Raw genomic sequence first — 27,787 nt, 5'->3', positions numbered from 1 at the left:
CAGTCTTCTCTTCCACTAAACAGTGAGAACTACAGTTCCAACCCCAAGGAGCTGTAAATGAGCTATCCTGGTAGAGCACCTTTAGCACCCTGAGAAGTACACAAGAAGGGCCCCATGCATTTAAATTATCACTGCTGTGAACCCTGCCCCATAAAAACAACCCAGCACTGTCAGCTGAATGAAGACTGTCCTTGGGAGACACACTCAAGACTTTGCTGGTACCCCGAGCAGATGATAATTATATTAGGAGATACAGATGATACCCTGTCAATAGTCAAAAAATAGTCAAAATAGTCAAAATACTGCCACAGGCAGCCTGTCAGCTCACACAGTGGGTTAAAGCTCATTCACTACCAAATACAGGCCAGGTAACTTGTTTCCATCCCACAGAAGCTACTCTCCCTATCTGGGGCACTGGACAACCCACCAGCCTTTTATTAAAGCCAAGACTACAAAGAGAGCTGAGGAAATTCATCACAGCACTAAAAAATCCCATACTACCACCTAGCTGATGAGGAAAGGGTTTTGTATAAAAAAAAGATTAATAATGGGGTGCCTTGGTGGCTCAGTCAGTTAAGCGTCCGACTTCGGCTCAGGTCATGATCTCGTGGTTCGTGGGTTGGAGCCCCACATCAGGCTCTGTGCTAACAGCTCAGAGCCTGGAACCTGCTTTGGACTCTGTGTCTCCCTCTCTCTCTGCTCCTCCCCTGTTCATGCTCTGTCTCTCTCTCTCTCAAAAATAAATAAACATTAAAAAAATTTTTTTAAAGATTAATAAAAGCCTACACGACTGACCATTTTTTTTTGTTTCAAATTATAGGTGAGAAAATAATTCAGAGTAATTCTTTCTGAATGTTTTAGATATTTTTGTGGTAGATTAACCTCTGTGCGTGCATACTGACTATGACAATATCTGAAACTAAATTTACAAAACAGTAAAAATACTAGGAAACCTATAATGAAACAAAAGTAAAAAATACCTCTTATCAACCCCCGAACAAATATGAAGAAATATTCTTTAACATATATTTTATGCCACATCAAATTTAAAGAAGATTAAACTGCTTTGTAAGAGAAGATTTCCTTTCATGATAAGAAGAATCCTTTCACAATTCCCTGAAATTATGTTCTACTGCCACTCTGGCACTATTTAGCTGGGTGGCATTTCTCTCTCAGACTTTCCTTCCTTCCTTGAATTCCTGACAAGTAGAATTCAAGGACTAGACCAGATATTCCCTCTGGTTGTTGTGAACTATAAAATGCTGGGTGTATGTGTCTCCAAATGCAGTAAATCATGATTATGTAGTTAAAAGCTAGCAAAGGTAAAAAGAAAACAAAAGCCTGTTCTAGCAGAAGTTACACAAATATTTATATTAATTAGTCTTACAAGGAATCATTTTCCTAATAAAATACTCAAAGTAACTTTAACAATAAGGCAAGTGAGATCCTACGGCTTGATGTGCTTCCTCTGCCTTCATTAAGTCCTCATAGACTTCTCCACCTTCGTCTTCCCCATAAACACAGTCGTAGAGACCTTCTTCATCTTCCACATGGGTTTCACTACAACAAAGGGTAGGATACTCAGGTCATTTTCTCTTATGCAGTAAATGCAACAGCTACATAGAGTCTAGTAGAAAACCCAGAGAGGAAATAAAACATAATTCATGGGAAGAGTCAAAAGGCTTTACATTACGGCTCTTTCCCTCCTAATGAGAACAAGGCCAAACAACAGAATCCACCCAGGATGGCAGTGACAGCTAACATTCACTGGGTATTTACCATGTACAAGCACATAAATGATCACTCTGCACACACGACTTCATGTAGCTGGCCCAAGCCCAGTATTCACTACCTGTGCTATCAGGCATTACTATTTGATCCCTTATAGAGATAAGGAAGCTGAGAGAACTGAGGGTTATTTAACTTGCCCGTGGAAACACAGCTTGTCCATGGCAGATCCAGATTTAAAACTTAGTCTTACATTCTAAATGTTTTCATTACTCTATCATATGGCCCACATTTTTCCTATTTCAAGGCCTGAGGTTGATCATATATATTAAGGGGTACAACATGGGGAACACAAGGGTGCTGGGGACAATCTCATAGTTTATAAATAGTCTTTTAAAAGCATCAGTTTCAGAACGCCTAGGTGGTTCAGTCGGTTAAGCAACTAACTCTTGATTTCAGCTCAGGTCACGATCTGACAGTTCTTGAGATCAAGCCCCGTGTTGGGCTCTGCACTGTCAGCCCAGAGCCTGCTTGGGATTCTCTCTCTCTACCCCTCTCCCACTTGTTCTCTTCCCCCTTCCAAAATAAGTAAACTTAAAAAAAAATAAGAAGAAAAGCATCAGTTTCTGCAGGGTTATTATTGCCAGTATCTAATGCAGTGGCTTTCCAACCACGCTCCATCCGATCTACTTAGAGAGTATGTACAGATCCCTCCAGATCCTACCATTATCTGTTTTATTTGCCTGTTTTCTATGTAAAAAAAATGGTTCCAAGGCCACAAGGCATTTGAAATCAGCTGATCTCCTCATAGTTGAAAAACATCCCAATTTTTAAAGCTTCCGTGGCACTTACACAGTAACTGACTGATGTATCTTTCCTAAATCCTTCATATGATATTGTAAACCCATTCACTCAAAGTAGAAATAGCTGGTTGCACCTATCACATGTTTTATTACTACTCAAGTTTTTCCTTTCAGTTCAAGACTTCTATATATAGCTTCTATTCACTAATAATCCCAAAGAATTGAGATTAATACATTTAGACATGTTAGAAAGAAGCATTAACCTTTCTCTGAAAAAAAAAAAAATCAACTCCTTCAATACTGCCAGCCCTTAGCACCTATCTTGGGCCTGTGCAGATAGAACAGTATAAAATTTATATGTACAAAAATAAGAACATTGTAACTGTAAATGTCACTCTACGACTTGGGAGCATTTTTCAAAATAGGTTCAATCACAAGGTTGTCTATGTTGTCATGAAGGATTATTTGGAAGCATTTGATAGGAATGAACTGTTTCAAACGTTCAGAAGAAAGAAAGGCGCCTTAAGGGAGACTTATCTGGTAGTAACAAATATGTCAGAGAAGTCTGCTCTCAGAAAAATTTGTTCTAGAGTTAGCGGTCTACCCAACCATTCACTCCACAGACATTTTCTAAGAACCTACTGAGGTCCAGACTCTTCAGTGCTAAGAATGCATAGATCAAGAAGATCTGAGGACTCTCCCATAGTCTAGTGTAGGTAACAGCATGTGAACACATAATTCTAGAAGTACAACAGAGCAGATGAATGCAGAATGTAGGAGTAAGGGAAAGACTAACTCTGACTAAAGAAGTCCGGGAAGGCTTCACAACAGATGTTACATCTGAACTGGATCTTGAATGTATTTATTTATTTAATAGGTATTTGCTAAATAAATACTACCATGTTCCAGGAGATATGGTTGTACACTAGGCAGACACAGTTTCTGCCTTCAGAGGTGACACATACTCAGTGAGGAGAAGGACATTCCAGAAAAGGACACCAACATGTGCAAAGGCAAAAGCTATGAAGAGCCTGGCAACATCATGAGTGGCATCTCATTCAGGTAGGTGAATGTGACCCCCAAAGGGACGAGCTAAAACCAACCTGAGAAAGGCAGTACACCCTGCAACCTCAACCTTACCTGGGCATTTGGGATACAAGAGGAGGTACAAGAGGAAGCTCTATACAGCAGTAGAGTGGAGGGAGCAAGAAGACAATAAGCCCCGAAATGAAACCCTGTGGGTAAGAGATAGTGAGAGCCATAACTAGAGTGAGTAAAGGCATATGCGGAGAGAGAGAAAGAGACTGCATCAGGTGCAGTCAACCAGACTTGGCGACCAGTCAGAATTAGAGAGAGGGGGGAAAGGAGTGGAGGATGCCACTTAGCTTCCTACTTTGTAAAACTGGGCAGATGTTAAGTCACAGATAACAGGGGAGAGTTCAACCGGTCTGAACACTTTCTATAATGCAAAGGATAGGAAGGTTTGAGGAATCTATGAGGGAGCTAGGAAATGAAGGAAGAGGCTCTGCATCAAAGAGGACCTGTTCAACAAGAAGATAGGCTGTGAAATCCATTTCTCTGTTGCTCCTAATCCCAGCTCTGCTGCCTTTGACCACCTCCCGCCCCCCCCCCCCAAAAACACCTCATCTTGTTTAAGTGTTGCTTTTGACTTTTTCCAGTGAGCGCAGAGGCACATACTGTATGAATACACACAGATTTTTCTTTAAGAATTGTAGGAGATAGGACACCTAAAGCACAAGCAACAAGATCTAAAAATAAACAAGAGGGACTGCATCAAACTAGAAAGCTTCTGCACAGCAAAAGAAACCATCAACAAAGTGAAAAGACAACCTATGGAGTAGGACAAAAATATTTACAAACCATCTATCTGATAAGCAATCCATACAACTCAAGAACAACAACAAAATAACCCAATTAAAAAATAGGCAAAGGATAGGACTAGACATTTCTCCAAAGAAGATATATGAAGGGCCAAGAGATACATGAAAAGATGTTCAACATCACTAGACATTAAGAAAATGCAACTTAAAACCACAACATGATACCACCTCATGCCTGTTAGAATGGCCATCAGCAAAAGAAAAGAGATAAATGCTGGCATGGATATGCAGAAAAGAAACCCTCATGCCCTGTTGGTGGGACTGTAAATTGGTGCAGTCACTGTGGAAAACGGTATGGAAGTTCTTCAAAAAATTAAAAATAGAAATACAATATGATCCAGCAATTCCACTTCTGGGATATATCCAAAGGAAACAAAAACACTAGCTCATAATGGTATCTGCACCTTCATGTGCAGCATTATTTAGAATAACTAGGATATGGGAACAACCTAAGTGTCCACTGATTGATGAATGGATTAGGAAGTTGTGGTGTGTGTGTGTGTGTGTGTGTACATATATATACACACACATATATATGTATATGTATATACATAAATTTGTATATATATGTATATGTACATATCATCCACATATATATATACATATACACACATATATAAGTATATATAAAAATCTGTATATATATGTATATATATATATGTATACACACACATATATACATACACACACTGTAATATTCAGCATAAAAAATGAGGAAATTCTACCATTTAAAGTAACATGGATGGACCATGAGAGAATTATGCTGAATGAAATAAGTAAGACAGAGAAAGCCAAACACTGTGTGATCTCACTCCTGTGTGGAATCCAAAACAAAAACAAAAAGAAACCAAAAAAAAAACTGTCATAGAAAAAGAGAGGAGATCACACTTGGTGGGGATCAGAAGTGGAAGCAGGGGTGAGGGATAATTGGAGGAAAGTGATTAAAAGGTATAAAGTTCCAGCAATAAGGTAAATAAGTACTAGGGATGGAATGTTCGGCATGGTGACTACAGCTAACACTGCTGCATGGTATACAGAAAAGTTGTTAGGAGAGTAAACCTTAAGAGTTCTCATCACGGGGTGCCTGGGTGGCTCAGTCGGTTAAGCGGCCGACTTCAGCTCAGGTCATGATCTCACGGTCCGTGAGTTCGAGCCCCGCGTCAGGCTCTGTGCTGACAGCTCAGAGCCTGGAGCCCGTTTCAGATTCTGTGTCTCCCTCTCTCTCTGTCCCTCCCCTGCTCATGCTCTGTCTCTCTCTGTCTCAAAAATAAATAAACGTTAAAAAAATAAAAAAATAAAATAAAATAAAAAAGAGTTCTCATCACAAGGACAATTTTTGTTTTACCTTTTTTCTTTCAATTGTGTCTATGTAAGTTGATAGGTGTTAGCTGACCCTACTGTGGCAATCATTTCATGATATATGTAAATAAAACTATATACTGTACTCCTTAAACTTACACAAGGATGTAGTTCAATTATTTCTCAATAAAACTGGAGAACAATTTTTAAAGAATCGTAGGAGTGACACACATGCATGTGTGTGCATGCAAATGCACCCACACACACTCTCAAGATTGGGCTAGAATGCTTTGGGTTTTTTTTTTTTTTTTTACATTCAGTCCCATACTAAGGGAGCTTTTCCTGCTAACAGTCTGGTCAATAATTCCTGACCTGTATAAAATGAAGCTGGGGGGAGTGGGAAAGGACACCTGTGATTCTTCCAGTGGTCAACAATTCAACAATAATCTATGTTACTTCTCCCATGTCCAGGCCATTTATATATGGGCGAGAGTGACACCCTGATCATCAAGGTAGAAAAAGCAGACACTGTGCTGCCTAGCCACCTCACACCTCCATTCCAGCCTGTGTCTGTTTCTCTCCAGGTGAGAAGAGAATGATTCCCACTGCAGTGTTTGTTCCAGGGGCTTCCCTTGGGGTGACTCACCCCCAAAAGTCAGAGTTAAGGATATGAGCCATAGAGATCTTAACAAAGCTAAGACTGAAAATCAAGGTGTCATAGCAAACTCAAAAGCAAGCACCTGCAGGAATAACCATATTTAGACCTTCTACCACCAGATGGAAAGTTGAAGCAGGCTGCATCTCACAGAACATAAGCTGCTATCTCAGAGCAGCTGGATCAGGAGCCCAGGTTTCTCCAAACCTAGCTAGGGATGCACCCTCACAGGGTTTATCCTGACATCCACACAAAAAGATGGGGAAAAGCTAGGAAAATTAGTAGCTGTAAACAACAATTGGCAGGACTCAAAAAAGAACATCATAATAGCTCTAGAAATAATATAATCTTCTTAACATTTCAGAGGATTTGGTCATAATACCAGTAACCTTACAGTCACTTTATGAAGACTGTAGCCAATTCAATGAGATGATCAGCATCAATCTTGCTCAAGATCCGTGAGTTCTTAGAGGTGTTAACAAGAGATAAGAAACTATCCTTAATTCACATTTAAAATATAAGACTTCAAGGCCCATGCAAGAGAAACCTATTCTGGGAAGAGCAGCTCAGCAGCCATCCCAGAGTCTCCTGTCAGCACTGTCCTCTGCTCTTCTACAGGAAGTTCCCAGATGGGCAATTCAAGGTGCTTCCTGGGGTCACTGCCATGAGGAAGAGCCTCAGCTCTGGAGTAAGAACTGTTTGGGTTCAAATCCAAAGACTAAAATTTACTAGCTATGACCTTCCACAAGTTTCTTAGCTTTCCACAATTCAGTTTTCTCCTTCATAAATTGGGATACTAGGAACAACCTCATCGTGTGTGTATACCACAAAATAATGCATGGAACATGGTTATGGGCTCTCAATAAGCTCTTATTTATACAACTAAACAGCTCAGGCCTGAAGCATAATGCTGAAACAGTAGATGCTTAATGCAATTCTGCTTAGTCATTCAGAACACAAATATTTATCGAGGACCTACTATTCACCAGATGCTGTGTAAAGTTCTAGGACGACAGCCAAGAACAAGGTTAAGTCCCTGATCTCACCAAGTTGACCTTCGAACGAGGACGTGGACAACAAATGAAGCAAACAAAGATGGTCTCAGGCAGTAGTGATTGCCTTAAAACCACATAGCTAGGTAAAGGGCCCACAGCAATTTCAGATGCAGTTGTCAGGAAGGCCTCTCTCTGGAGAGACATCCGAGCAAAAATGGGAAAGGTGACAGGTCAGCCATAAGGGCAGAAGGAGCAAGTGCAAAGGTCCTACAGCAAGAACAAGGTTGGAGTGCTAGTTTATTAGGATGGATGAATGGATGAATTTCCACAGAACCTGAATCCCTCCTGGAGCATAATATATTTCTTATTATAATTCTTTGCAAACAAGCCTGGTCTTTGTCATTAGTTCCTTGAGGGGTGGGGATCATGTCTTATATTTATTTGTAATCTGCACAAGTCACTCAATCAGCAGAAGATAATCAGGTGCAAAGGCCTTTGCCTTTCCTGACTATTAAATAATAAAACCCAAAAGGATTCTCTGTGCAGAACAAACACCATCTAATGAAACTCCCTAAATAACTCCAGCCCACACTAATCTCGCCCTTCCTTGAACAGACAAAGCACGCACTATCTGCCCTACAATTCTAGTAGATCCTGTTTCTTTGTCCTTGTTCCTTAATTGTCCACCCCAGTTTTACCCACCACCTCTAGTACGCCTTTGAGAAACTTCCAAATTCGACTTCATTGCAGTCTGTTTTCTTTACTTAAGGACTGGCACGGTGTCGGGCACGCCATAGGAACTACAAAGTACATTCTCTCGTGAAGCTTTCCATCACTAGTTTGAGGTGAATTCTTACACGTCTTAATCATTAAGCCACTTTTCCACTTCCGAAAGCTATTTTAACATCCATCGTTAAAATCCACCAAGAATGCAAAAACTGGCAGTGGTTTAATTTTGCTGAAGATGCCCAACATACTCTATTAAATCAGGAAGGCCTTTGTAAATGTCTTCATCATTAACACTTTCTTCTGTTGGGAAGGGCCTAGGAGAGAGGGAGAAGGGAGAAAAGGGTGAAATTATCAACAGCTAGGCTAGGCATTTACTTCTCACTAAATGCATGAGCTCAGCTGCCACCAAAGTAGTCAGGTCAGTCACCATGTGCAACACAACATCCTGGGGGTCTCCCAAAGTGACTGTCCCGTGGCTGCCCAGGGAATCCCCCAGGAAGGCTGTGACACCTGCTACCCCAAATTATCTGGAGCAATTACCAGTGGTCATCGCAGTCACGTGAGCAGCTGTGGCCATGCTAAGGTGCCCATCTGATGTGCCACACACCACTTACCTGCAGGCTCACCACAATGCGGCCACTGCAGCTCCCCAGTTGAGAGAACAGGCAGCCACCCAAGTGCCCCTGTGTTCAGCACCATCTCTTTTCACCTATGGAATCTGATCTGACTGACAGATAGTTTGGTAACAGTCATCTTCACGTGACTCAGCTCACCAAATATAGAGAAAAATTATTAGAAGACCAACATATCATGCCCTCAATATATGATTGATTCTCGCAGACTTCTCTACTTGGACAAGATATTTATGTTGTGTATTTTATTTTCATTTATTGGACAAAGGAGGAAACCCAGACCTTAGGAAGAGTAGGATGTTCTCTTTGTCCCCTATTAAAACAAAAGCACTTTCATTTATCCCCTAATTCCTAGCCATTGACTTTCTTTTTTTTTGCCTACTGTACTATGAGCTTTTTCATAACACCCACATAATGCCTGAGTGCATGTCTAACACAGGCATAATTATACTTTCATGCCAAAAGTTTTACTTTCTTTACATGCAGCCAGCATGTCACATTTCACAAAAATAAGAGGATCCAACAAAATAATAAATGAGCACTAAGTGATAACTATATTTAATATACTGAAAAGCAGATTTTCACACTGCCTTATGGATTAATTGAATACTTAAGACATTTAAAGAAGCTACATTTTTCAAGTAAATTAAAATGTGAGAAATGCTAAAGTTTCAAAATACTTTTTTTTAAAATAAATTCCAGCACATTTGATTATGCTCTTATATGAAGTTCACTGCAGAAAATTTGAAAATATAGATAAGAATAATTAAGAAGGAAAGAAAAACCTTCTAATATATATGCTTTCAGAATCAAATATGCATAAATACATCAAAATAGAATCAGGCTATTTATTTCAAAATCTGTTTACATATAATGACATAAAATAAATATTAAGATGGAAAGATGAATCATGTAGAGCAAATTGCAAGGTGTTGAACATGTACCCAGCCTAGAGATTACTTCTGTAGGAAGCTGCCAAAGTCACAGCCCATTTCCAAAAAAGGGTACACAGGGTATCCTCCCTGAGGTCATTAGGCTTTGTATCCAGGGAAGGGGCTGCCTAGTTACTGCTGATCAGTCCTGTAAAATGTGCTTATATCCTCGTCTTAAAACCTGAATGTGAGTTGGACACAGAAAAATAGAAGCAACAGAGGGAGAGAGACAGCATCACAGAGCCCCATAAAGGCTGGAGACTAAGGTATGGACCTCTGAGAAAACAAGGTAAAAAATGAGATCCATTCCATTTCTATGTGGCCTATCTGTGTAGCTACTGAAACTTTCTATCATTAATGTTACTAAAAATATGATTTTATGACTGATATAACTTGAGAATGTAGTAAACAGAAAAAGTCCAACATGATATACACATCTACATTTATTTCCATGCTTACTGACTGCATAATACTCCATTGCACAGAGATGGCACAATTAATTTAACCTATTTCCAACTTTTTCACTTAGTACCAATCCTCAACACATACCCTTGTACACATATTATTTTATATTTGTCTGATTTACTTTTTGAATTCCTGAAAGTTGTGAGTTATGGTTATGGACTATAGGAAGTAAATGTACTACAACATCTTTTAAGTATGTATTTACTTGAGCATTTGTGTTTGTTTTGATGAATCGTATGTAATGAAATGAAATGTTGGAGGAAATTAAGAAAACAAAGAACCCTACCAGTAACAGTCAGTAGTGAATTGACAATGATGTTTAGCCAATGTATCTTATTCAACTCTATAAATAAGTTCTTACTTGCTCAATTGATTTCAAATGTGTAGTAGGCACTGAAATACCAGGCACTGTGTGTGCATGAATGAGATATGGTCCCTGTATGCAAAGTCCTTTACAAATAGTAACCATTCAGTAAATAATCATTACATTCATTGAGCAAATGAACACTTGAATCAAGCTTACCTGATTCCTGTGGCCAACGCTATAGGTGTGCGAGAAAGTCGTGACAGTGTTTCTATAACCTGAGAAAAAAAGGAAAGCGTTAATTAGACATGTACTTCGGGAAAGATAAGAATTTTTTTCAAAGATAATCTTACAATCTAAGATTAACAATGGCAGCAGAAATGTAAATTTGCAGATGCCAACAAAAGTACAGAATGGGAAGAGCGGTTTCTGAAAATTATAAACTCCTGGGTTATAATCTGGTCCCTTCTTTAACTGTTACTCTAAGCAGATTGTTAAGCATCTGGTTTACAGTTTCCTTATCATTAAAGCAAGAAGTTAGATGAGGTAATACTAAAGGTCTTCTATCTCCACTTCTACAGAATCTGAAAGATCTTGTAAAGTTGTTCTGTCCAAGTACAGTAGCCACTGGCCACACGGACAAGCTATTTAAGTGTTTCTTAGTTGTACTAGCCACATTTCAAGTGCCCAGTAGCCAAATCTGGCTAGTGGCTACTGTATTGCAATACACAGTCATCAAACATTTGCATCATTACAGAGAGTTCTACTGGAAAGCACTGCTATACAGCCAAGTGGTTTGGAGTGTGGGCTCTTGAGCTAGTTCAAACAAGTTCAAATCCTGGCTTTACATTTCATTAGCCAAAAACCTCCAGCAAACTGCCTAACTACAGTTTTATCATCTGGATACTGCCTATAATCATAGTTAGGTAATTAATAATCATTAGGTTACTGTAAGAATTAAGAAGACAATACATAAAAACTGTTTAAATGATAGCTATTCTTTATAATTGCTAACTTTAAGAAAATTATTCTGAGTATCTTCAGAGTTTCCTAACCCGTTGACTATCTATCTATCTATCTATCTATCTATCTTAATGATTACTTATGAAGACCTTGGTACCTACGCCTAAATGTGCCCTGCTATAGTTTTAGAACCTAGCGATTTTACCCTTCCTTGCCACTTTTACACCTAAGATTATCTCGCTCAAAGAGTTAGTGATGAACCCAAAGAGCTAAAATGTATTTTTCTCATGAAACCTATTTCTATGATAACAGATATAATTTGTCCTAACTCTCAAAACTAAACAAAATTTAAAGAGGTTCTTCTGTAAGTCCTATTCAAAATGAGGGGTGGGGAAGGCAAAAATCTCTGAGCTGAGTTCATCCTCTAATTCCTCAGTTCAAATACCAAGACCTACTAGCAACGTCTCAGTACGCCACAGAAGTCTCTTAAAGAGTATTAGCCACACGTGTACCTATCTCTTGCCTACTTCAGGAAGAAGTACACTGCTGAAGTTATAAACAGATAGCTCTGGAGCAAGAGAATCTGGTTGAGCCCTGGCTCACAGATTTTAGCTAAGCTCACCTTTCCTAAGCTCTATAAAATGTGGGTTAGGACAACTAACTACCAGCCTCCCCATGGGGTTACTGAAAAGATTAAGTGAGATAATGCCCATCAAATGATTAACCCAGTAAAGGTGAACTTTTATTATATAAAATTATCATTATAGACAAATAAAGTTTAATTGAAAGACTATGCTATTTCTTCCTGGTTTAACTTTTTTGAACATCTGATATGAAAGCAAGACACAATCAGGTATCAATTAATTCCCCATAATAAAGATAAAAGAATCTTCAGTGAATCTGTAAATTCAGAAGATCATGAATGAACAAATAAGTTTATCAAAATAAGCTAACTCAAAACTAACCATTTGCTAAAATTCCAAAATTATGCATTACTGAGAACTATCTAGTTTTTGGAAGATTCTGGAATAATCTAAGTAGTAGACACATGAATTAATAGTACTGTCAAATTTTAGCATCAACTTTATCCTGATGCACACCGTTTTAAACCTGTGGTGTGAAATCTGCTGTCTGAAATTCTATTTTACGCTATGGTCCCAGCATTGCCATTACTCAGAAGAAAAACAGCAATAGCATTAGTATTAGGTATTTTACGTGATATATTTCACCACTGCTATTTTACATTATAATAGAAATATATTTTATTCCTTGAGATATTTTCTAAAATAACTATAATGTATCTAAAGGTAAGAATGTATTTTGTGTCCCTTTTCCCACCATTGGTACTATTCACAACCATCCCCATCCAAGGCCATTGAGTTTTGTGCACAATTGTCCGCCAGGGGGAGCCAAAAGACAGTGTATCACTTTAGTCCTGTATTACATGTTTATAAAGTACAAACATTTCTGAAAATCACCAAGATGAAATCAACTCCTATTATTTACTTAAAAGCATTACTTATTACCATTAAGTAATAGAAAAATAAAGATACAAATTCAGTGGACAGGAAGGATGGAAGAATAATACATAGCATGTCTTAAAGTAAATCTCTCAGGACCATCTCTCAGTTTTGTGTCTATCTGATCGTACATCAAGTCCATCCATTAATTCTAAGTTTAGCCAAAGCAAATCAGTCTGTTTAGTCAATGTAGTGTTTTTAGAACAGTGTGTATTCTATAAAGGTGGAGCATATCCGGATTTGGAATAGACAAGTATAAAAATTAATGCCAGATTCTCCTGACATTAGAAACATTCATTCAAGAATATTTACAAAAGAAAATATCCCCAAGGGCAGCAAGACTATTTTCCCTGAAATTTATTGATTTATAAATTGTTACCTCAACATAATATGAAATTACAGACATGAACTCACAAAGGGGTAACTAGTCAGAACATTTGCAAGTTAACAGGACAACCACCAACTACTAAATCCATGTTATTCCTTGTTTGTAAGAAGAGCAGCATTTTTAAGGAAAGTAAAATATTTCCAGATAATATAAGTAACAGTTACTGTGGGAGGAAGGTGGAAGAGGTAAGAAGGGCTTCTATATGCTTGCTTTAGAAGGTGGGATTAGATCCCAAAATCTATGAAAGATCATTTATAAAGTTTAAAAAGGAAGATACCCAGGTCAAAACTGCATTTTTAGAAGATCATTCAGCACAGTGAAGGATAAACAGGGGTAGAAGGACATGGGATACAGACAAGGGGTCATGAGACCTAGTGGGGGGGGGTTCAATCATCCAGTTGAGAAATGAGAAGTCTACACCAGCAGCAGTTGAGATAGAGAAGAGGTGGAAATGTGAGAAGTATTTAAGAAGAGTGGCTGATGTATTGTGGAGGCAAAGTGAAGAACTCAGGACAACCTGGATAAACCTTTAAAGTATAGAGGTGACCAGCTCCAAAGCCATCTACTGGGATGCTCCTGAGCAGGACACTTATTCTGTGTCTCTCCTCATGCTGACCATGAACATCCTGAATTCAGACAGGCCATTCCCTCTACCACAGTCTTCTCTGACATCTCCCACTCCAGTCTGGGTCCTTTGTGTTCCCGTAGAACACAACTCTTCCCTCTACCTATCACCTTTGCTGTTTAAAACATATGAAAAGGACTCATGTTTATTTTGTCAAACTGAAATAACACAATAACACACAGAAGTTGTCCTCCCACTCCCACCATACACACACCTCTGCTTAAAGGGCACCAAAGCTAAAAATCTGGTGTGACTCCTGCACTATTCTGTTCCCTTTTCTTCATGATTATTATTTTAGGTAATATGTTTCTATTATACAAACTTTTCTACAACCTGAGTTTGTCATTTAATAATATATCCCAGACAGCTGTGTCAACACACACAGATCTACCTCATTCACCTTAATGCTGTACAACATTACAGCATACGAGTGTAACAATGATTTGACCATTCTGCTGCCAATGAGCTTTCTCAACATTTGCCTATTAGAACAATGGTGGCATTACCATCCTTGCCAATTATCTTTTCAATTGTGTGCAGGTATTTCTAGAGGAAAGATTCTTAGACAAGATGAGGTTGTCAAAAGTATAAGCATTGCTCTTCAAAAACTTTTTATGCATTTATACACCGCTGAAGTGTATATTAAGTTAACAAGGCACTCTAATGACCTATTTACTGTCTCTCCATTCAACAATGAACAACACCTCAAGGTAAGGGAACTCAAACTGCTTCTTCACTGTTCCACTCTTACCACCTAGCTCACAGCCAGGGTCATAACAACCACTTAACACAAAAATATTTGTTGCTCAAACAAATGAATGACTAATACTTACCTTGCAAAATTGTTGCGAGGATTGGGGATAATATGTGTAAAAATATGTAAAGAGCTTAGCCTGGCACAAGCAGGGAATGAATGAATAATTGAAGAAGGAGCCCATTATGAAAATTAAATATTAAATATGAAAAAGAATTGCCTCTCTCAAGTCTAGAGGCAGTATATACAGTGGCAACCCCTTCCCATCAAATTTCTCCCCTTAATGGTGATTTTAATTTAGTTTGAGCACTTTACTTTTACCATCCCCATTAGTAAGTTTAAAAGCCATAAAAGTTTTCAATAAGAACTGTAAACTAATAAAGCTACCAATTTTAACTATTCTCTTCATGAGACCTTCAAGAAAATTCTTACTTTCTGCTTATCCAGCATATTCATGCTGTTGATAATGTAGTTTGTAATTAAAAGAAGTCATCCATGCAAAAGCAGTATGTTACAGTTACTTCTAAGTTCCTGAGTTAAGGAAGCCATGGCCATAGACAATAACCACAGAGAGCCATAGGAACCAACACACACATCTGCCAAAAAGTGCTAGTTAATTGTGGATTTATCTACTTGAGTTCTCTACCTTGAAGTTTTACCTCTTAAACCTCTCCTTGGGGTGCCTGGGTGGTTCAGTCGGTGAAGCATCCAACTCTTAATTTCAGCTCAGGTCATGATCTCATGGTTCAAGCCCCACATTGGGCTCTGAGCTGACAGCACAGAGCCTGCTTGGGATCCAATCTCTCTGCCCCTCCCCTGCTCATGCTCTCTCTCTCAAAATAAATAAACTTAAATATACATATATATATAATAAAACATATATATTATAATATATAAATATAATAATATATTTATATTATATGTATACATATAATTATATATGTATATATATACACACATATATACATATATATACACATATATACATATATATACATACACACATACTTCTCCCTGATCTAATGGAAAGGCTATTATCAAAATTCAGAAGCAGAGAGCTGAACTCAGCAGAAGTTCCCAGGGAAGTGACACTTCAGGGAGGTGGGCTCTACAAGGCAATCTGGTGGCTGTAGACTTGAACCCCAAGTGCAAGACAAGCTTAGTCATTCAAGAAAGCTCTGTAGCACTGCAGCACCAGAGCATCAAGTTATCATCCAGCAGCTGAAGCTATAGGCAGGAACGCCACATCATGGTTCTTCCAGGCTGAGAGTAAATGCCCCATGTGGTCATGGAGGAAAAGCTCAGAGGACATAACTCAGACAGAACTTGGCTGGGAGTGCTGGACTGAATAATTCAGACAGAAACACAGGCTTATAGACTCAATCAGGTGCAACCCAGAGACCTGGTATTACCCAGGCACGCCAGACACCAGACTCTCAAAGAAGCCTAATTCTAAACCCAACCAGATGGTGACTATCAGACTAATATATTTTACCTTAAGCCTCCTAGGAAATCAACAGACCTCATTATCTTAATTTTCTTTGCAATTCTAATTTCACACAGTAAATCGCCCCATTAAGATACACTGCAGCTTAGTGTCATAGTTCTAGCAGCACATTTTACATCTTCCCTAAAACACCTGGTTGTTGCTTTGAATACTGTAGGATGCTGCTAGAAAATGTGTGGACCACCTCCCCTACAGGCAAAGCAAAGCGGAACAGCCAGATAAGATGAACTGAAGAATATTTCTGTATCAAGAAGATTGTGCACCATGAGAAATGAAATTGAAGTGGACAAAAGAGTATCTATATAGGTTAAATGCATCCAAATTATGTATTGTTTGTGCAGGCCTTGGTAATGATCATAAAAGTAAGAATTAGTCTACACTTACTGTTTTGAAACCTCACAAGTAAAGCCTGACAGAAAAAAAAAGAACCTCCTTTTAGGAGGTTAGGGGCCTCCTGGCCTGGTTAGGAGCACAAACTTAAGACTCAGATGTTCTAATGGAGATTAAAGAGTACACTAATCATGGTGAGCACTGAATAATGCATAGGATTGTTGAATCACTATTTGTACACCTGAAACTAATGTGACACTGTATGTTAACTATCCTTGAATTAAAATTAAAAACTTAATTAAAAAATCTGCCTGGCAGATAATTGAACTCTTCAAATGTTGCTTAAGAAAAAAAAAAAAGACCCAGATGTTCTGAGTTCAAATCTCAGCTATGTCTCTCACTAGCTGGGTGGCCATGGGAGTTAAGCATATGCTCCGTGCCTTAGCTCCTTTACCTCTCTCAGTCTCTATCTATAAAAAGCATATAAAAGGATGTCCCATACTTCTGCTATTTCCTAATGCCACTGTGGTCACTGTCATCATTAGTAAAATAACACGTGGTCTTTGCAAAGCACTTCAGAAAATACAATGTGAGATATCTATCTCAAGTTAACACAGGATGTAACACGAAGCTTTCCAATGGCTGTGCATACATCTAAAAGGTTATACCTCTGTTCAAGTACATGATGGCCAGTGTCTAATACTTGCCAACAGTCACTAAGTTTATCTAACTATAGCATTCATTAGGTTCAAAAAAAAAAAAGATTGTGGATGGTAAATTTTTTTCCTTATTTATTCATTTTCTTCTCTCATGTAATTAATTTTCCATGCAAATATTCAGAAAACAAAAACAAAAACTCCTGTCATGCAAAAGTAACTCTAAGAGCCCAAAAACAATCACACTTGACCTTGCCAAAGCAAATGTTAAAAAGAATGTCCCATGCCTAGTCAACTCATGAAGATAACACATAATAAGAACTATAATCACATACAGTTCACATAGAATTTAAAAAGCTCTAAGAAGTGACAGTACAAAGGGATGGGTTTAGAGAAGGTTTAGCATACATCTCCCCATAATCTCCATGCCTCATTGCCTCAAATAAATACAAAAATCTATGTAAGTAGGCTGTCATTTAATAGCAATTTCAAGACCAGTCCTTTGGTTAAACCTCACCCCCACAGGGCCACATCTCCTGTGGCCAAACTCCATCCAATACAGAAATTTTAAAGCTACCACATTTTATTCAATGGTTCTTAATTATTTTAAGTCATAGCTCCCTTTGAAGTACATTGAAAGTCCTTGGTTTTTTCCTTGGGGGTTGGAGTGGACCTGTATGTATGTATGTGTATGTATGTGTATGTACGTGTGTGTGTCTGTGTGTATATATATGTATATACACACCTACATAAGTATACACAACTCTGCATTTCATCTCAAGAAATCCAGGAATCTCTTGAAGACCATTCATGGATTTCCTAGACTCTTGTTCAACCTCCTTTGCCTATAAGGAAACCAAGGTCCAGCAAAATTAACTAGCTCGTTCAGGGTCAAAGAGCCAATAGCAGAATTGGTGTCATAACCCAGGTCCCCTCTCTTCTGTCCAGACTATTTCTCTTTCTACTCTACCACGCGGTATATAAATCCCCTGAATTTATTCAGTGAACATTTACTGAACACTCACTATAGGCTAGATATACCTGATACACTCCACATGTTGAAGGTAACAAAATAGAGATTATATACTTCCCCCTTTCAAAAAACCCACCATTCATTGGGAGGGAAAGAGCATATAAGTAGTAAGCAAAAACACAGACCTGGTATTACAAAGAACACCTGCAGCCCAGGGGAGAGAGCAAGGCCAGATGTCCCCCTCGGCCTGAAGGCTAGAGCAAGGATGGCTCAAAGGGCTTTTTAGAAAAAGTGACCTTGGAATACATCTTGAAAGGCAATCGGGAATTTCCCCGACTCTTTGTCTGCAGGTTAATAGAGAATTACCACCCTCTGAACCACCCACTCCATGAGAACACTTGCCTACTCAGAGCAGATTCACACGTACCTTACTGTCTGAGAAGCTTTTTGTAGTTGCCATTTCCTGAATAATATTTTTCTTACAGTGGGTATTTTGCAGGTTCCAAGAGATGACGTCATTAAGCAAAATTTTTTTAAATTTATTTTATTTTTTAATTTACATCCAAATTAGTTAGCATATAGTGCAACAATGATTTCAGTAGATTCCTTAATGCCCCTTACCCATTTAGCCCATGCCCCCTCCCACAACCTCTCCAGGAACCCTCTGATTGTTCTCCATATTTAAGAGTGTCTTATGTTTTTGCCCCCTGTTTTTATATTATTAAGTGAAAATTTTTTTTCTAAACCAAACGGACCTGCACTTGTCTCAGGATCCATTTCTATACCACCATGGTCTTGTTGTCTGTGCATTCTGGGCCTCTGAGCTCTACCTCTAAGACCCCAAAAAGAGTACCTTTCCTTCAAACCTGCTTCCCCTTCCTATGCCCATGGAGCCTACAGTCTCACTCCTGTCCCGACACTGGGAAATCTTTCAGACTTGTACTTGTCCTTCACACTGCACACCTAAATCCTATCACTTCATCCTTTTGCATCTCTCTCAGATCCAACTCCTTCTTTCTTCCACGTCTCTGGCTTATCCCAAGCTCTAATTCTTACTTCGTTTACTGGAATGGCCTTCCAACGTGTCTCCACGCCTTCAGCTTCACTCCCCTCAAACTCATCTTCTACTCTGCTATCATACAGGCTGTGTGACACTTCAGAAGTGTCCATGTCATACACCACCACCAACTCCGTGTCTAACTTGAAATTCTTAAATGTTACCCCTCACGAAGAGATGAAGTTACCAGCACTGAGGAGTCTTCAGTAGATCTGATACACTCCCTATGCCCTTCCAGGCTCACCCTACTCTCCCCATACCTTCCATGTCTAGCCCTGCCCAACCACCTGGCTTGCTGTGCTCCAGAGATTCTAGAACCTTTCATAGAAACCCTACCAGAGCATAAAACTCATGTTACTACAATTCACAGATGGTGTCAAAATAAAAATATTTCTACTACAGTGTAGGCAGAAAAAAGGCAAACTGGCAGCAGCATTGTTAATTTTCTCCCACCAAGTAAAAGAAGCTGTAAGTAACTTTTCCCAAATGCTGTCTGAACCATCTTCTGGGTCCAAATACCAGAGATGAAACTTGAGATTCAGCAGTGCACAATTAGCTGTCTGGAAGCACAGTATTTAGTTAGAAATCAGAACGAACACAAATATTCACTGCTTCTCCTAAATTTACACTGGGGTGTTGCAGTATGTTGAACTTGGAGGCAAATAATAAAGAATTCAATCGTTTGTACACAACTGTAAAACAAATGCTTTAGTTCTGAAAACATGGCCATATTTGCAAGTGATTCCCTGCCTCTAAGCAGAGCAGAGATATAATCCACAAAGACTAAGTGGCCATTTTAATGTTCACTACCAAGCATGAGAATTTCACCGTGGGTCCGGCAGGTAAACACTGATTACTCCCCACCCCATCTCAGTAATGACTCTAGCAGAGCAGCTCTGTCTTGCCAGCTCATTGGGAGCCTTGGTGCATTCACACAACTCACTTGAAGCAGGCACATCCTGTGCGTTAGCATCAGGCCAGAGGAGAAATCGTTTACGTATCTCAAGTACACAGGGAACGTTCTATGTGACTTACGGGACTTGGAAAATAGAATGAATTGTCAAAGCTGCCCACAAATCATACAGCTGGGTCAAAGTCAACACATTTTCCACACTTGACGTACTTTCAATGTCATGCAACCCGCCTGCAAACATTTCTGCTACCTGAATGCTGTCCACACAGCTATTACCACTTTAAAGGATAAAATGGCAAAGAGTCCGGGAACAAAAAGGCAATGCCAGAATGACAGGATCTGACAGTGGAGCAGAACACATCCCTTGTGCCAACCTGGAAATGTCCCATTTTCAGTCCCAGCCTCAGAACTGCTCACAGAGAATAAGGAGGTGTAAGTTATTCTCACATTTCAAATCACCTAGGAGAACACACCTTTACCTGCAAGACTGGGAGAATCACATGACACTCCTTTCACATCTCTATGTTCTGGTAACACTGGTCATTTCATACTTCTTAAAAGTACTCATTTTCATATACGCTTTAACAATTAAAAAGCAGGTAAACTAATTCTTCATTATGTAAGAAATGGAGTTTCCAGGGGCGCCTGGGTGGCTCAGTTGGTTAAGCATCTGACTTCCGCTTAGGTCGTGACTTCACGGTTCACAGGTGCGAGCCCCATATCAGGCTCTGGAGCTCGCTTCAGATTCTGTGTCTCCCTCTCTCTCTGCCCCTCCCCTTCCCATGCTCTCTCTCTCAAAAATAAACAAACGTTTTAAAAAATTTAAAAGAAAAAGAATTTGAGTTTCTAGACCTGAGATGGCTGATAGAAATATGTGAGCCACATACACAACCTTAATATTCTAAGAAGCTACATACAACATAAAACCAGAAAACATAAAAACAGGTGAAATGAATTTTAATCATATATTTTATTTAGTTAATTATACCTATAACTTATAATTTCACTATGTAATCAAGATAGAAATCAAAACATTTTATACTGGTATTTTTTTCCACACTGAATCTTCAAAATCTAGTGTGTACTTTACAATTACAGGTCACCTAATTCTGACTAGGCATACTTCCTTTTTGGAGGGGGGGACGGAAAGGGAGTAGAAAGAAAGAATATGCACACGCACAAGCTGTGGAGGAATAGAGGAAGAGAGAGAAGCTTAAGCATACCCCACATCTAGCATGAAGCCCAACGTGGGGCTTGATGTCACAACCATGAGATTATGACCTGAGCCGAAATCAAGAGTCAGATGCTTAACCGACTGAGCCACCCAAACACCCCCAGATTAGGCACATTTTAAATGCTCAATAGCCACATGTGGTTAAGGGCTACCACAGTGGACAGCATAAGTCTAGACAAAAGTTTTCAAAGTGCCTAGAGTTATGGCAGAAAAGGAAAAGATCCATGATGGAGAAAAGATTGGACCAAACTCCTCAGTTTACAAGTATAGGTGGTAGCTTAAGAGTGACGTGGCACTCCCAGGGTGTCAGAGCTTGATGTGGTCAAAGAGCCAGTGCCTACACTTCTTGATGCCTATGGCCATCTCCAGTGGAAGCAGCGGAAGCTAAAACAATGGACTTTAAAAGGGGAGTAGGGAGCCACTATGGTGAGGAAGAAACTACCACACACACAGACAGGCTTTTTCTACTTAACACATCCCCACTGTCTACACATGTCAATTGTTTGACTGTTCTCTTAGTCAATCTGATGGCCACCCATCAGGACATTCATCACCTATCACATGCCAGGCTTGGCCCTTAGAACACTCATTGGATGAGTGTGAAATAGGGTTGGAGAGGCAAGTTGGAGGCAGACAGCTTCAAGTGCCTGGCTAGGGAGTCTGCATATATTATTTATATGGGGAGCCAGCAAAAATTTTTGAGCTGGAGAATGAACTGTCAAGAAGCAGTGTGTCAAGAATACTAATCTGTTGCGGCATGAAATAGCTCAGAGGAAGGAGCCTAAACCTAGGAAGTTGTTTCAACAAAAGCCTAGCTGTGCATTGATTTGAGGGGAGAAAAAGAATGTGACAAGCATTATGAAAAAGGGATCAACCCAACTTGAACATTACTAGATACACCAAATCCCAGAGGCAAGAGTCTAGCTTGAGCAAACTTTAGGAAATCTGATCTGACTTCAGTTCGTCAGAGTGTAGAAGATACACTAGAGAGAGGATTAAATCCAGGCATCATTTAGAAACTTGATGCTGCCTCAGTGGGGACCAATGATAGATAGCTGTGGTTGACAATGGTCAAAAAAATTGACCCAGAACTGTCAGGAGCCTCAAGTCCATGAGACTGGGATATGTCACCTCAGGGCTGCCAATCTGAACCTATGTTAGGCTGGATCTACAAATCTCAAACTGGCACAGGGGTAGTCTAGTTTCCTACCGAGTGATTTGCAACTATTTGTGGTGTGTGTGTGTGTGTGTGTGTGTGTGCGCGCGCACACACATTCTACCACACATGAACCAGCAGTCATAAAATAAGGTTTCTATGGAAATACATCTGATGCAGTTTTTTTCCCTTTATCTTGCTTTTGTACTTTTCAGTCTTTGCTGAGGAGCATGCACAATCATGATACATTAAGTTTTCCTTTCCAACTAAATTATATTGAATTTAATCAGCTTTTTCAAATTCACTTGCATTATGATTTAAGAAAAAGACGAAGATTAACTTTTATTTTTATTATTTAATTTCACTTTGAGAATCCTTCTCTCTTGCATTGCAAGTGCTTGTGATTTTCTCTTTAGGAGTAACTTTAGTTGAATTACTTAAATAGTTATTTTTGAAGCAGTGTTAACTGTCACTTTAGATCTCCACAACCTGTGGCCTTTATTTTTTTTTCAACGTTTTTTCTTTATTTTTGGGACAGAGAGAGACAGAGCATGAACGGGGGAGGGGCAGAGAGAGAGGGAGACACAGAATCGGAAACAGGCTCCAGGCTCCGAGCCATCAGCCCAGAGCCTGACGCGGGGCTCGAACTCACGGACCGCAAGATCGTGACCTGGCTGAAGTCGGACGCTTAACCGACTGCGCCACCCAGGCGTCCCAACCTGTGGCCTTTAAATCCTGAAAGGGATATGACGTTAGGAGTCCTGGAAGACTTCTTTTTCTGGAACTTGGATATTTTGCAAGGAGTATTTTTTGGTCATTAGCTCCTGAGTACATGTGGTTATTCCAAGATAATCTGAATTTCCTCTAGGGTCTAGTGTTTATCAAGAAGTGGCTCAGAAAAAACAATCCAAGGCTGTAGATAGAAATGTAGATCAGCCCAGATGGGCAAAATGACCCCAGTGAGCATATGGTGCCAAACTCTGATGGTCCTGGTCCCAAGTTTGTTTGTTTGCTTTTCTGATACACTTTTCTGTTTCACATTTTATCTCAGGTTAACCTCAGATGAAGTATTTCACCTGAAGAATGAGTACAGTTTAATTATATGGCAAAAAGGAAAAAAAGTCACCAAAGTTGAAAATTCTTCATCAGAGTTACCCAGGGAGGCATCTGCTCTCTTCAGAAGCTGCTTCTCAGATCCTCCTTCCAGCCTACCTTTGAAAACAGACTCAGACATTGGAGGCACCAGAGGCACAGTGACCCACTGCCAGAGGCGGTTGGTTTTATCTATAAAGCCAATTTGCCTTCTGGCAAAGCACAGCTCCCGATTGAGAAAACATCTGTAAACAGATGAAATTACCAAGATAACTCATGTCTAAATACCTTAGTAATTCATGGCCTTTAAACCCTTGCCATGATGGCATCCTTCATGACCCACCGCGACATCAAAATCCCTATGGCACATTAGGTAATGAAATGCTTTAGAGAGAACCAAGCCAGATCTACTTTAAATTGGTTTCTGTGCAATGGTAGATCTAGTATTTCAGTGTTGATGCTGTTTTCTTTTTATTATCGTCCTTTTTAAAAAAATTATTTTTTTAGCGTTTATTTTTGAGAGAGACAGAGACAGAATGCGAGTGGGTTAGGAGCAGAGAGAGAGAGGGAGACAGAATCAGAAGCAGGATCAAGGCTCCAAGCTGTCAGCACAGAGCCTGACATAGGGCTTGAACTCACGAGCTATGAGATCATGACCTGAGCTGAAGTCAGAGGTTCAACTGACTGAGCCACCCAAGCACTCCTTATTATCCTCCTTTCTAACCCCCCCTCCAAATAAATATCCTGTCAAAATATAACATATTTAACAAGTTTTGAAATCTACATGATCTTTTGGGGCGCCTGGGTGGCTCAGTCGGTTAAGTGTCTGACTTCAGCTCAGGACATGATCTCACAGTTGGTGGGTTCAAGCCCCCGCGTCAGGCTCTGTGCTGACAGCTCAGGGCCTGGAGCCTGCTTCAGATTCTGTGTCTCCCCCTCTCTCTGCTCCTCCCCCACTCATGCTCTGTCTCACTCTCAAAAAATAAACACACATTAAAAGAATTAAAAAATCTACATGATCTTTTAAGATTCTTTTCCCCAGAGAGTATTTGACAGCAACCTGAATTAGAAGAATAAAATCCTGAGGTGCCTGGGTGGCTCAGTCGGCTGAGTGTCTGACTTCGGCTTGGGTCATGATCTCGCAGTTAACGAGTTCAAGCCCCGCATCGGGCTCTGTGCTGACAGCTCAGAGCCTGGAGCCTACTTCTGATTCTGTGTCTCCCTCTCTCTCTGCCTGTCCCCCACTCATGCTCTGTCTCTGTCTCCAAAATAAAGATAAATGTAAAAAAAAAGAAGAAGAAGAAGAAGAAAATCCTACAGTGGCAGCCGAAACTCAAACATTTATATCCAGTTATTAAAATGCACTTAAGTCATGAGTCTTTCACTGCTGAATAGAGAAAGGAAACCCAGACCAGTAGATGGCCCTGCATGAAGTCAAACATTCATATCCTTAGAATTTCTCCAAAGGGACATCTTGAACTGGATGTTTCAAAGCAGCTATTCTGACAAGGCCAGGTTGAAACAGCCATGCTTATTAGGAAGTAATGAACCAAAACACCCTCCTGACTGCGTCACATCTCAGATGCCTATACTGATCCTCACCTCATCCCTAACTCCAGATCCTAAGCCTAAGAATGGGATAACTGATTATTTGAATTTAAAAAGCAAAACAACAGAAAAGTTTAACGTTTTTTTCAGACCACATCAAAAAGTTCCTGGCATCAAATGGTATAGAGTGGCTCTTAGAAAATGACCTTGTTAGGGCGCCCGAGCGGCTCAGTCGGTTAAGCATCCAGCTTCAGCTCAGGTCATGATCTCACGCTTTGTGAATTCAAGCCCCACACTGGGCCATGTGCTGACAGCTTTGGATTCTGTGTCTCCCTCTCTCTCTGCCCCTCCCTCACTTGTTCATTTTATCCCCCTTTCCCCTCTCCAAAATAAACATTAAAAAAAAAAAGACCTTGTCAATAGGACTACCTCAAAAAGTCATGTAGCCAGCACGGGACTGCATGGAGGTTATGATTCTGGTTCCAGCTGTGACCTTCCTTGAGACCATGATAGACTGTGTGGTTTCTCTGGGCTCCAGGCTTTCATCTCCAAAATTATGAGCTAGTTGGATCTCTAACCTCAACTCTACCCAACCAAGCTGTCGCACTCCCAACTCCAAACAGTGAGCCAATAGTGGTATAATCTTTGCCCATTATTTTTTTAGAAACCAATTCTCTTAGAAACAAGATGTTACACCAGTGTGCTGGACTGGCCATAGATGTTCTATTCGTTGATGTAAATGATTCCATGGGAAGTCTCTATTTTTTTCCTACTAAAACATATAAATATTAGTTTCCCTCAATAGATGATGGGTATAATTTTTTGACCCATGACCCCTTTAAAAAGGATATATATCTGTTTGGGGCCTAAATAAGCATCAAAGACTTAGAGAGCACAGTATGTTTATAAGGTGTATGTAAAAATAAAAGCTGCCCAAATTCCTGGAAATCATGGCAGAGTCGATTTTTATGACAGTCTGACAAGTGCAACTCACAAAATGAACATGTATTGCTGTTTGTAAAATAAACGCTTAAGTATATTTATGCTGATTTACAGTGAGAGTCTCTTTCACATCCTAAGTGCATAGTGATTAAAATTTTTTTTGCCACCAATACATTTGACTCATCTTTTTACCTTCTCTGCTTCAAAATCTTAAATAGTTTAATTCAATCAAGTTTATCTGCTTTTTGGTTCTAATGAGAAAAACGGCTTTAAAAGTAAAAAAAATGTATGACTTCAAGGTGGGATAATAAAAATCCTAAGATTACTGAAATGTACAAGGTACCAATTTTAGTAATTTAGTACTTTAGTAATTTTTAGTGACCATTTTTCTGTGTGTCAGGAACTCTACAAGAACCTGTGAGGTAGGAATTAAGCTAATTTTACAACGCAGGAAACAGTGATGGAGGAAGTTCACACACCATCTGACAGCTGAGGGGACTCACAGTCAACCACTTGAGCTTTAACACCAGTTTACCTTTCAGTAACACAGAGTCTTGGAGAAGTTACTCTTTTGTTCATTTTCAAGATATCCATCAATAAATACTTACTTAGCATCTACATATGCCATAAATCCCACTTGGTGTCAGGGATAGAAAGAACCGTTAACATGCTCAAGGCGTTCCATACACTACAGAAAAGAGAGAGATCGGTCAATAAACCATTGCGGTCAAGTGTGAGGAGCTAAGAACGAGGTGCTCATAGGGCTCCAAAAAGTCCAAAAGAGTCAAGACCAGGCAGATCTCTGGATCAGGGGAGGTTTTCCAGTGAATTATACTGGAATAAAGTTTGAAAGCATGATTAGAGATGTGTTATGTGAACAACTATAGTGAATGACATTCAGGATATAAAAACAGCAGACATAGAATGCCTCAGTAATATCACTGCTTCTGAGTAGGGTAAAGAATGACAAAGGAGAAATATGAAGTTAAAAAAAAAATTTTTTTAATCTTTGCTTTTATATGGGGCAGGAGTCCTCAAACCTTGTCCCGCACCAATATCACCTGGATGACAGATTGCTGGGCCTCAGCTCCAGGATTTCCTATTCAGTTGGCCTAGGGCAGGGCCTGAGATTTTGCATTTCTAAGAAGTTCTCAGATGCCAGTGATGCTCTTCATCTGGGGACCACAGTTTGGGAACCACTGATATAGAGAAACAACTCAAGGACAGATTTAATTCAAGAGCGCAGTTTTAAAATGTATTACCTTTCTGTATTAATCTAGATAAATTCTTTTTTAAGCTTTTTTAATGTTTATTTTTGAGAGAGAGAGAGAAAGAGGGAGAGAGAGAGAGAGAGAGAGAGGGAGGGAGAGAGAAAGAGAGGGAGAGAGAGAGAAAGGGAGAGAGAGAGAGAGGGAGAGAGAGAAAGGGAGAGAGAGAAAGGGAGAGAGAGAGAGAGGGAGAGAGAGAGAGACAAAGAGAATGCACACGCCCATGGGAGCACAAATAGGGGAGGGGCAGAGAAAGAGGGAGACACAGAATCCGAAGCAGACTCCAGGTTCTGAGCTGTCAGCACAGAGCCCAACTAGGGGGCTTGAATCCACGAACCACAAGATCATGACCTGAGCCAAAGTTGGACGCTCAACCAACTGACCCAGACGGATATACCTGGATAAATTATTGATTTAA

The 27,787-nt window shown here is 39.7% G+C and overlaps 1 protein-coding gene across 1 annotated transcript in view; it reads right to left on the bottom strand.

Annotated features, from left to right (window-relative positions):
* Nucleotides 1–27,787, bottom strand: part of VAV3 (vav guanine nucleotide exchange factor 3) — a 352,519-nt gene that overhangs the window by 181,599 nt on the left and 143,133 nt on the right. Inside the window, exons 3-5 of the mRNA XM_047870461.1 lie at nucleotides 10,663–10,721; nucleotides 8,359–8,424; nucleotides 1,452–1,560 (exon numbers count right to left, since the gene is read on the bottom strand). Coding sequence (XP_047726417.1) covers nucleotides 1,452–1,560; nucleotides 8,359–8,424; nucleotides 10,663–10,721 — 234 coding nt within the window. The remainder of the gene's footprint in view (nucleotides 1–1,451; nucleotides 1,561–8,358; nucleotides 8,425–10,662; nucleotides 10,722–27,787) is intronic.

The sequence above is a fragment of the Prionailurus viverrinus genome, chromosome C1 (genome assembly GCF_022837055.1).
Source record: "Prionailurus viverrinus isolate Anna chromosome C1, UM_Priviv_1.0, whole genome shotgun sequence".
In the NCBI taxonomy this organism is placed as follows: Eukaryota; Metazoa; Chordata; class Mammalia; order Carnivora; family Felidae; genus Prionailurus; species Prionailurus viverrinus.
This window is presented reverse-complemented; position numbering and strand designations above follow the sequence as displayed.